Raw genomic sequence first — 12,142 nt, forward strand, 5'->3', positions numbered from 1 at the left:
TATTTAATACATAGGAATAACCTCCAGGATAACCTCTTGACCCTGTTTGGAATATCTCAGCCATTGTCACTTTATTTTGTTTCATTTCACTGTTCCCCCTTTTGGTCAAGGAGATTTTCTCAATCCCTTGATGCTGAGTTCCAGCTCATTCTAGGATTTCTGTCCCACATTGCCAGGAAGGTCCACACCCCAGAGAGTCATGTCCCACATAGAGAGGGGGAGGGCAGTGAGTTTACTTGCTGTGTCGGCCGAGAGAGATAGGCCACATCTGAGCAACAGAAGAGGTTCTCTTGGGGGTGACTCTTAGGCCTAATTTTAAGTAGGCTTAGCCTATCCTTTGCAGGATTAAGTTTCATTTGAACAAACCCCAAGATTGGAGGCTTGGCCTATTGCTTTGGCTGTCCCCACTACCTGTGAGAATATCAAGAATTCTCCACTTGGGGAAGTTGAATTTTCCCCCTTTCTCACCATTCCCCCTAGGGAACTCTGCAAATACTTCCCTATTCACTGTTCAAATCACTCTGGGATTTATCCGGGCATCACTCTGGACAAACCTACAAAATCTCATGCCCTACGCAAGGTTCCAAGTACTATGTTGTTCGATTAAGCTGTCCACATAAGTTATATTAGGAAATGCACTACTGACTTTTCCTTTTAAGCCTCCAGCTGATCAAATTAAAATGTCACTCATTGCAGAAGGCACTCCCCTTAGGTGACCACAGTTGTAATCAGTATAGATGAATTTCACATGTTGATGACTTAAGTCCATAGCAACAGAACAACTGGGCACCATCATCTGGCCCAGTTGACACCTGAACCTAACTGCTACACAGCTGGAGAACAAAAAGTAAGCACATGCTGTAAAAATGCTGGGGGGATGGGGCGTGGCAAAGTAAATGTGATCATTATGGGTTGTGATGAATCAAGAAGGGCTAATTGGAGGAGGCAAGCCTTAAAAAGCTGGTCACTTGGCAAGAAAACTCAGATGGACTAAATGAGCTATAAGTTTCTTTTCAATTCTGAGACCCCATATTCTTTATTCATTCACTCAATAAATACATGTCAGTATGTCAACAAATACTCTCTGGATATTTCTTGAGTACCTTCTACATGCCAGGAACTCTGCTAGCCACTGAAAAACAGCAGTAAATGAGGCTTTGCATTATAATGAGTATAATGTGGATAACTTATATTAAGCAATTAAGTGCAATAAAATGTGATGAATAAAATGATAAGAGAATACAGGATAACAAGGGACCTATCAGCTCAGGGACCAGAAAAATATCCCTGAAAAGTAATATTTAAACTCTAAGGCTGCATAGGAGTTATCCAGACAAAAAGGATTGAGCATTATAGGCAAAAAAAAAACAGTATATTCAGAGACCTGGACCTGAGAGAGAATATGGTATGTCCAAGGAACTGAAAGATATTCAAAAACGCTGAAACGGGACTTACAAATCAGTGGATGACAAGAAATTAGGCTGGAGAGGTAGGTGGGGCCAGATTATAGAGAGTTTTGCTAAGGTGTATTACATTTAATCTCTAGGCTTTGAGAAACATTCAAGTATTTGGCACAATATATCTAACCTGTTAAGTACTTAATAAATGTCCATTGAACAGTGGCTTCACAGATGAATAGATGAATGAATCTCCTTTACAATGGACATAGGCATATTGACTCAGACTTCAGAATATGCTCTGGAAAGCAGTGCCACATTTCAGAAGGAATCATCCCCTTTGGTTTACATAGCAGTTGGAATTCATTGGCCCAGTGAGCCAGTTCCCTAACCTTAGTCAAGTTGGTTTATCCCAGCAGAAGGAATTTAAGTAAACCTGTACTAAAGTCACTTTTTTAAAGATTAGGGTGAATTTTTACCTGGCAATCTCTTAGGTTTAAGCTGCAAATAGGCAGCCTGACATTTCTTAATCCTTGGTGAAAAAAATTTGCCTTCTGAAAATCAAGGGCATGAATACTTCCAAATTGGATTATGCTTCTATGGGCAAATATATCCAAAGGGAGAAAGCTAATAAATGTTCCAGAGAGAGATTCTGCTTTCTAATAAGAAAAGAAAAATAAGACAATTTTAAAAGTTGAGCTCTTCCTTAAGAGACCCAGATTTTATGAATCATTGAGCCTTGCCTCGATGTTCCCAGCTCCATGTCAGTGGTAAGTTGCCAGGGTAAGGTTTTGTCTATAGAAAAGGGGAGATTTTCAGGAATATTAGATGCCAGTCTCAGGATTCTAATTTATTGTCAGGCCAAAGATTAACACTTCCTACTCATGTTTACAATCAGGAGAACTTCTTCTGGTTTGCTAGAGTCACATTCAAAATTCAGGAGTGGATTTGGCTCCAGGTATAACAGAAGACTCATTGCCTAGTAGAAAGGTCCAAAATTATTTCTGAAGTCATCATAGCAGTTTTAAGCATTTATTTGTCAGAAAGAGAATCTGCATAGAGCTTCAGAAAGACTCATAATACTCTTGCTAAGAAACTCTGTGTGTGTGTGTGTGTGTGTGTGTGTGTGTGTAATATTCATGTGTGCTCACAATGAGCAATGCCCATCTAACATAATAAGCAGCCCACGAAGGTCATTTACCATTTTATTTCAGAGAGAAGCATGAAAAATGCCTACATATGTGGCTTTCTAGGAAATCCATTCTCTGTGTTTCATTAGTCATGTAAAGCAAAATACTGTGAAAGCAGCCAGGTATACCCATATGTGGCTGACACAGAAGTAGCACTTGGAATCTTCCTCCTGAGATGGAGCTCCTCAGTATCCAAAGTCCCGTGTCTGCTGACTACTTTATCAGAACCTGCTCAGATAAAAACCCAACATTGGATGAACAGCCCTAATAAGATTTGGAACTTCCTTAAGATGCCCCTGGCTCATGTTGGAAGCCCATAAAGGATTGCATAAGTACCCTGTGGTGAGGAGATGTGGCTGCCACCTGTGTGCTTTTGGTCCTATGCAGCTGTGAGAATAAGGGAATGCCTAAACACAGAAAAGCTGTGTACCATTTGCAGTAACAGATAACTGGATGGGCTCTTGGATGCCAGACGATATTTCTTTCCTACAGTAGGAGTACAAAACTAACGTTGCCTTCCTGCCCCTTTGCTCACCCGAGTGACAGTCGATTCCAATTCAATCTTTTTTACCATGAAGATTGTTGTCCCTGCATGCTCTTCCAAATGCTGAGATACAACAGGCTGAAAACACACTGAAGTCATGGCATCCTTTTACTCCACACACAAGCTTGAGAAATTAAGCCTTCCGAGGCTGCAATCCCGAGAATACACCTAGATTCTGAGCCAAAGCCATTTCCCTCTCTCCTTTACTCCCTGTGCATTATTTGCTCTTTTATTTTGCATTAAGAGTAGCTTCGTGATCATGGACGTCAGCTCTTGCCTGTAGTGATCCTGTTCGCATTTTATTCTTTACACAGAATAGGAAGGAGATTTGCTTGCTTTGCTCAGAGGCTGAGCCACAGGAGAAAGCAAAGCAAATGTGATTTACTGAATGAAAGCACTGGACAATTACCAACAACTTGTTCCTCTGCTGCCTCGAACAACCTAAACTGGTAAGTTGAATTTATCGTTGTTTTTCTTCATGTGAATGTGGGGCTTCCTTAGCCCCTGGGTATTTTTTAAATGTGTATCTATTACTGAATACAGTTTAAATGATGTAAAAAAAATCTGCATCTTCTAAAGTTAGCTGCAGTTAGTCCATGAAGAATGCACATAAACACAGATCCAGAGCTCTATAGTAGTACAGACATGTCCAGGTGAAGAAGCAGGGATAAGGTGGGGAAAGCACCATTTCTGATAGATGAGGGGTTTGTGTGCAGCAAGCTTAAGTGCATTGGTGCTTGTGTAACTTGATTAGCATTAGCTATGAAAACTAGATTACTATTTTCATTGTGTAAAATCATTTCCGAGTTGGGTTCCTGGGTACCTACAAAATACCTGTTGGATCAAATAAAGATGGGTCCTATCATGCTGGTAATTCTGAATACAAACCCAGGCATATTGCTGTCTTTAATCCAGTTTGCAGGCTGGGCATTCAGAGTGTAATGCCAGCATTCTGTGCACCTGGGTGAGTGTACCCATAAATAACATCATGACCATGATGTCAAACATACCTGCCAAGTGGACACAATGGATGTGCATGCAAACACTTGCTTGATCTACCACCACTTTTGCATCCATGTTCTTTTTTTTTATTCCATGAGGGTAAGTGGCTAGTAGAGTGCACTGGGTTCCAAGTGGTATTTGGTAAGTGTCCTGTTACCTGTGTCAGTCACTGGCCCAGCCAAGGCCACTGGGAATAACACTGATAATTGATGCTGAGTTTGCTTGTCCTGGACTGTCAAATCCCCAGGCTCACTTGATTTCTTTGTTTCTGAAATAAGTTGTAAGTCAACTTCTGCAGAGGCAGAAAGTAAGTAGAGAAACTATTGCTTTTCCTATCCCTTGCTCTCTCATCACCACCCATTTTTTGTCTTTTGTTTGTCTGGCTACCACAAGGTTTTACAGAAATGTCAATCCATCTCTGGTGGGCTCAGAGTCCATATAAATGTCATATAGAGTTTAATGTCTTTGGTGCATTCTACCACAGTATATCATTGCCCATTTAGACACAGTTGTCACCTTGGGTACTGACAAAGATGGATGATGTTGGAACAGTGAGCAGCATGCTTCTCTAAATAAAAACCAAAACTAGGAAATCTAGAGAATGGTTAACTTTTACCTGGTAGAAAGGATTCCCAGGCCAGTCAACCACAAGGGGAGGGTCATTCTCCCATCTGATTTCATGATTTCAAAAATGATGGCATTCTGAGGCTGCAAGGGTAATTTAGTGGTAGAATTCTCGCCTGCCATGAGGGAGACCCAGATTTGATTCCCGGCCCATATGTTTCCAAAAAAACACAAAGAAAGAACAAAGAAATGAAAAATTCAACAAACAGTGCTGCAGTAACAGGATACTCACATGGAAAAACAATGAAATGTGACCCACCATACATATACAAAAAAAAAAAGATGGCATTCTAACAGAAAGGAGACAGCATTGCCTAGGGATTACAGGACTGGTGATGTTAGGATATTAGGGCACTTTTGTTGGTTACCCAATAGATGTATGTCTTTTGGAAATACCTATATCCTCCCTTCCTTCCATTGACTGTTTCAAAGAAGACATGCCAAGCACAATTAGCATACTCATATTACATACTACTTTAAGCTCTGTTAGGAAAGGGTACAATAGATAATAAAGATCATCATCCATGCACTTTAGTCCCAAGACCATTTATCATAGATCCACAGATAAGAGTTGATGTGGTAATGAGAGTATACATGCCCTTCCCTTATGTAAGGGCTATAGAGTACTTTGCAGGATGTGAGAACACACTTAGGGAATCAAAGGGGAGAATAGAACTACAATGTAGCATTACAAACATTCAAGTTGAAAGAAATAGGTCATGTAAATAGTCAGGATTTTTCCATATTGATCAGTAATACCTGATTTTTTATATTTACAAGATAAAAAAGACCTTAAATGTTTTAAGACACACACGCATGCAAGTATTTTGGAGGAAAGTAGTTCAGATATAGGTAGAATCCATGTATAGGAAACAGGGTAACTTTCAGTTGTACAAATTACCCCGATACTCAAGCCACTTTCCATGCACATGGAGCTAGCAGCTGCAAATCTACTGATTTGAGGATTGTTTGCCAAAAAATTCTCCCACCTCTAGGATTAAGTTACCTGAAATTCTTTCATCAGGGATTCAGTTAAGTATTGCTGTCTTTGATAAAGCACTGATATTCTTAGAAGGAACAATAAATTAAATCACTCATACTTTATCATAAATGAATTTATTAAATTTTTCTCCTATGAAAAGTGTAACCCAAATGAGGTTGAATTAATATTAACACTGCTGTTTTCTATTTACTTCATATCTGTCTCCAAGAACTTGCCTCATAATTATTATTTCACTCTTTGTAGGTGGCCTTTAGAACAAGGTATTTCCTTCTTTCTATGGAATACTTGGATTAGAGAACACCATCTAGATTTTCTGTAGGCCCTTGAGAGTCACATTGTGGAAAGCCAGTTTATCTCCTTCATCTTTTGTATCTGCCCAGCTATCTCCATCCCCACTATCACAAGCTAGAGTTGAAGTCACCCGCTTTTACTGGGGTTTTTTTCAAGACCAGCATACTTGTTTTTTGCCTGCCACTGATCAGTCCCAATCCATCTTTAAGTTTAACTTCTTGCTACCAGAATAATTCACTACAAATGCAAGTCTCAGCATTTACTCAGTCCTTCAGTGCTTCCCTGCTGGCTACAGGTCAGTCTATGTTCCTTATCATGAGATACAAGGCCCTTGATAATCTGACCCCCACTGGCGTCAACCTTCCAGCAATACTGTGATACTTCACATCTCCATTTTGTAATCTGAGCTACTATACCCAAAATGTTCTTTTCTTCCCTTTCTATCAGTTGATTTCTCATTTGTCACTCAAAATCCTGCTCAGGCATCACCTTCTTTGACCCATTTGCCCTTTCTCCCATGACCACCTCCTGTCACCCACAAAGTCAATCATCCGCTCCTCTCCATTAGTTCTGTACCTCAGACATTTCGAGAGCAGTACTTAAAGATCTCAGATCTAGACCCATATTTAAATACCAGAATTGCCCTCTTAGTAACGCCTCAATTTCTTACTTTGTAAAATTGGAATATAAATAGCTCTTACTTCACAGGGCCATGATATGAGTATTGAGTCAATACATGTAAAGGCATTATTCTAAATATGCCTGGCTGAGGACAAGTGCTATGGAAGCATAAGTTATTATTATTATTTCATAATTTCATGTACCACGCTATTTCACAGCTATACATTTGCATAGCTATCTCTCTTTCTAGCCTATGAGCCCCTTGGGGCACAGGTAAGGTGACCAACTGCTCTTGGTCTGCCCGGGACTTTGCCACTTTTAGCGCTGAGAGTCACGCATACTGGAGAGCCCCTTCATCCCAGGCAAATCAAGACATTTGGTCACCCTGGGAAGAACCCTTTCCTAGTCACTTTTGAATCTTCAGGGTCTATCACAGGATACAAAGGTTACAAAGTAGATCATCCATAAGTCTTTGTTGAATTATAGAACCAATAGTAATTATCTTTCCACATTCATTCTCATAAACCTAAGTTTTCAAACTTCAAAAACCAATGTATTTTTTGGCATGGAGTCATAGCTGAATTTTCCAAACTTATCACTGAATAGATTATTATTTACAAAAGATAAAGTGCCACCACAGAAATTGTAATGGTTGTTTTCACCCTGTTATATATCATCACTGTAATAGAATTGGTCACCTTTAGCAGTTAAAGGCATACCTGTCATGTAAACAGTAGGAAGAGGATGGGAAGGGATCAAGCTTTCTTTTCCATCTAGTGATAGGCAGGTTGAGGTCCCCAGTTCACATCACAGCATGAAGAGCAGCCTTGACCCAGGCAGAAATGTTGCCTTTGCTGAATGTGTCTGTCTACCCAGCCAGCAAGACTGGCTGGAGTTCTCGTTTCTAATGGGCTGTGCCTTACAACTACTCCTCACCCGAAACTGGCTCAGATCTTCTTTCACAGTACAAATAAAATGAGAACATCCCACAGCCAAGCTCCGATGAAACATGGACTCTGGAAGTTCCAGAACTCATAACAAGGGCAAGAAGGTCTTGCATTCAGAATCAAGGTCTAGGAAGAAAGAGCTGACAGGCAGCCAGACCAATCTCCATAATAATAATAATAATTATTATTATTGCAGGGTTGTTAAGAGAATGGGCCTTGGAGACAGATTCAAATCCTGCCTTCTCCATTTATTAGCTATAAGACCTTGGGCACATCAGCTAACCTCTCTGGGCCTCAGTTTCCTCATTTGTAAAATAGGGATACAGTAGTAACAAATCCCATTGGGTTATTATTGCATTTTATCTTTTAAAAAAAGCCTGGGGCAAACCTGATTCCTAATGTTCTAATGAGTATTGGGTGGTACAATCACACAAGGTATCAGGAGTGAAGGAAAAAGAGAAATGAGGCATGGAAGGAAAGAAGACAAATACAATGTGGTTCATAACGGAGCTAGCCACAGCTTCACGAGGAAACACATATGATCGTTTATCTGTGATGGTTTCCAGAAGCCCTTCAAACAGTCTACCTGGGGATGAATGGAAAGACCACTTCCAGTCTCCTCTCTCTCACTGGTACAACGGTTTTCCATTTACACATAGTGTTACCCAATACCTCCAGGCAGGAAATCAAGTATTATAAGTACTACATTTTTTTTTTCTTCTTTTTCGAAATTGTTTTGGCTATTTTAGATCTCCTGCATTTCTATAAAAATTTTAGTATCAGCTTGTCAATTTCTAACCTTCCTCACCAAAGGATTTTAATTAGGATTGCAATGAATCCACAGACCAATTTGGAGAGAATTAACACCTTAACGATTTTAAGTCTTCCAGTCCATGAGCAAAGTATAGCTCTCCATTTGTTTAGGTCCTCTTTATTTCACTCATTAACATTGTGTGGTTTTGTTGCTTGTATTTTGTTAAATGCCTGCCTAAGTAGCTTTTTGTAGATTTATTAGACTATTCTACATAAGCGTTCATGTTATCTACAGATGAAGACTATATTGCTTCCTTCTTTCCAATCTATATGACTCATTTATTTTCCTTGCCTTACTATATTGGCTAGAATGTCCAATATAATAGAAGAGGTAAGAATGGACATCCTTACATTGTTTCTGACTTGGGGGGGGTGGGCTGTGGGTAGAGGAAGGCACTCAGTTTTTCACCATTAGGTATGATGTTAGCTATAAGTTTTGGCAGATCCTTTTTATCAGGTTGAAGAAATTCCATTGTGTACCAGAAAGTTTGCTAAAAGTTTTTATCATGCATGGATGATAAAACTTCGTCAGATGCTTTTTTTTTTTTTTTTTTTTGCGTCCATTGAGATAACCATATGGTTTTCCTCCTTTTTTCAGTTAATGTGATGAATTGCATTAATGGGTGGTTGAATGCTACAACTCTGCTTTCCAGGAAAAAATAAAAACAAAATTCTACACGAGGATCTATATATTTGTAGGATTCTCTTTGTTAAAATTTTATTGAAGATTTCGCCTCTATATTCAGGAGGGTCAATGCCTATAGTTTTCTTTTTTGTATGCATTTTTCTGGGTTTGTTTTCGGTATCAGGACAACACTAACTTCAAAAGTGAGTCTAATTATCTGGAAGAGTTTTGTGTATAATTGGTGTCATTTTTGCCTTAAATCTTAGGCCAACTATAGCATTTAGCATGATTTTTTATTAAAGACTTTGGGATAAAGGGTGCAGAAAAAGAAAACGTAAAGCTCAAAATTACTTTTCCCACAGATGCTCTCCTCCTGGATAATTAACCCTTAAAGTCAGGGCCTGCAGCCACATTCCCAGGACCACCCTACCTTTAACCAACAGATCTGTGTCCACTCTATCTGGAGCTGTAGTCCTAAGGTGCCTGGAAGGAAAAATAGAAGGAAATAGAGGAAAGCCCATGAGTTTCCATTTTTTCTTATTAAAATAATAGCGAACAGGGCGGACCATGGTAGGCAGAGTTCTCAACTGCCATGCCAGAGACCCCGGTTCAATTCCTGGTGCCTGCCCATGCAAACAACAAAAATAAAATAATAGCTAACAAATGAAAAAAACAAGCAGTAGTATATCAGTACAATGAAACACCCCTCATCAATAAAATGTGATTAAGTAAGTAGCTATTACTATGCACAAGAAAATGGAAGAATCTCAAACTAATTATGCTGAATGAAAGAAGACAGTTTAAAAAGAAAAAGAATACTACATACTGATGATTTCATTTATATACAATTCTCAAAAATGTAGCCAAATATATGTATCAGAAAGTAGATCAATAGTTGTCTGGGAACAGTGAGGTTCAGGAAGAGAGGGATGTAGTCAGGAGCTGGAAAGAAGGATTACAAAGAGATGTAAGAAGACTTTTTAGCATGGTGGGTATGTTCATTATCTTGATTGTGGCAATGGTTTCACAGATGTGTACCTTGTTGAAGATTATCAAGTTGTACTCTTTAAACTTGTGCAGCTTGTTGTATATAAATTATACATCAAAAGAGCTGTTAAAGATAATAACTTATTTTTTTTTTGGTTCAGTCACTCTGCTAAGCAATTTATGAGTATTTTCTCATTTAAAACTCATGATATTCCTTTTAGACAAAACTACTATTATTGAGATGAATAATAATGTTATTGATGAAGAAATTCCATCTAAGATAAGCTAAATAACTTGCTTAAGACTATACACTTAAAAGTAGGAAAACTGAAGTCCAAAGTTAGATCAGCCTAATACCAAAGTCTCTAATTATTATACTGTGCTTAACACCACCATGATCTTCTCAGATTTGAAGAATGAAGTAAAATGTAACAATTAAATCCTAACCTGTTGTGATGATTAGTGAAACTGGCTAAGAAGGAATTCTTTCTGAAAACTATGTCCTAGACTCCTCACAACAAAAATACTTTCCCTAGCAGATCTCCTAGGATCCCATATCTATTTACCAATTCAGCATCTGTAGATTGATTTCTAAACTCTAGCAACTGTGGTGAGAGAACATACTTTGTATAATTTCAATCACTTCAAATTTTAAAGTTATTGAAGCTTTTTTATGGCCTATCTTAGAGAATGTTCCATATGCATTTGAGAAAATTATGTATTCTGCTGTTGTTGGGTTGAGTGTACTTTGGACGCCTGTTATGTCTTGTTAATTTACAGTGCTGTTTGAGTCATCTCTTTCCCTGTTCATCTTCTGTCTAGTTGGTCTATCCATTACTGAAAGTGGAGTTTTGAAGTCTTTGGTCATTACGGTTGAATTGTCTATCTCTTCCTTCATGGCTGTCAGTTTTTGCATCATGTATTTTGGGGCTCTGCTTTAGGTGCATATATGTTTATAAATGGTATATTTTCTTGGTGGATTGGCTGTTGTCATCACAAATGTCCTTTTTGTCTCTAGTAACAAATTTTGTCTTAGAGTCTATTTTGTCTGAAATAAGCATAGCCATTCAAGTTCTCTTTTGTTTACCATTTTGTGGTATATCATTCCCATCCTCCTACTTTCAACCTACTTGTGTCTTTGGATCTAAAGTGTGTCTCTTGTAGACAGTATGTAATTGGATACTGGTTGTTGTTTTTTAATTTCATTTTTTAATTTTTCAATCCATTCTGCCCATCACTGCCTTTTAATTCGAGCATATAATCTATTTATATGTAGTGTAATTACATTAATGTAATTAAGTTAGAAATTATGTTGTTATTTTGCTGTTTCCTATATGAATTAGATCCCCCTCTCTCTCTCCAGTGCTGCCTTCCTTTGTATTAAACAGATTTTTCTAGTGTGCTATTTAATTCCTTTATCCATTCCTTCTCCCTCTCATATTTTTTAGTAGTTTTTGTCTTGGCGATTATGATTAATAACTTATAAATATTAGTTCAAACTGATATCAACCCAATTTCAATAGTATACAGAAACTTTGCTCCTGTATAGTTTCATCCCCTTCCTCCTCCTTTGTGCTATTATTGTCATGCATATTACATGTTTATATCTATATCCTCATTAACACATATTTATAATTATTGCTTTATGCAGTTGTCTTTTAAATGAGAAGGGGGCAAAAGTTCTAAACAATAAATAGATTTATACTGTCTTTTAAATTTTCCTATGTAATTTCCTTCTCAGTACTCTTTATTTCTTTATATAGACTCTAGTTACTGTCTTCTGTCCTTCCATTTCATCCTGAAAGCCTCTCTTTAATATTTCTTGTGCAGCAGGTCTATTGCCAATGAATTCTCTATTTTTGCTTATCTGGGATGTCTTATTTCCTCCATTTTTGAAGGATTGCTTTGTTAGATTTAGAAATTCTTGGTTGGTGTCATTTTTTCCAGCCCTCTGAATATGCCATCCCACAGCTTTCTGATTCCCATGATTCCTAATGATAGATCAACTGTTAGCCTTATTGAAGATCTCTCACATCAACGAATCATTTCTGTCTTGCTGCATTCAAGTTTCTTTCTCTGTCTTTAGCTTTTGAGGTTT

The 12,142-nt window shown here is 38.2% G+C and overlaps 1 protein-coding gene and 1 long non-coding RNA gene across 6 annotated transcripts in view; one reads left to right on the forward strand and one right to left on the reverse strand.

The window, feature by feature from the left end:
• ANKFN1 (ankyrin repeat and fibronectin type III domain containing 1) overlaps positions 1-12,142 on the forward strand; it is a 436,237-nt gene that overhangs the window by 264,834 nt on the left and 159,261 nt on the right. For all 5 annotated transcript variants that reach the window (XM_077164850.1, XM_077164848.1, XM_077164851.1 and 2 more), the window contains one exon: positions 3,446-3,580. Coding sequence is in view for 3 of the 5 variants with exons in the window: in XM_077164848.1 (XP_077020963.1) it covers positions 3,446-3,580 (135 nt within the window). In the remaining 2 variants the exon portion in view is untranslated. The remainder of the gene's footprint in view (positions 1-3,445; positions 3,581-12,142) is intronic.
• Positions 1-12,142, reverse strand: part of LOC143687670 (uncharacterized) — a 177,454-nt gene that overhangs the window by 7,049 nt on the left and 158,263 nt on the right. The window lies entirely within an intron of this gene.

The sequence above is a fragment of the Tamandua tetradactyla genome, chromosome 6 (genome assembly GCF_023851605.1).
Source record: "Tamandua tetradactyla isolate mTamTet1 chromosome 6, mTamTet1.pri, whole genome shotgun sequence".
NCBI classification, from domain to species: Eukaryota; Metazoa; Chordata; class Mammalia; order Pilosa; family Myrmecophagidae; genus Tamandua; species Tamandua tetradactyla.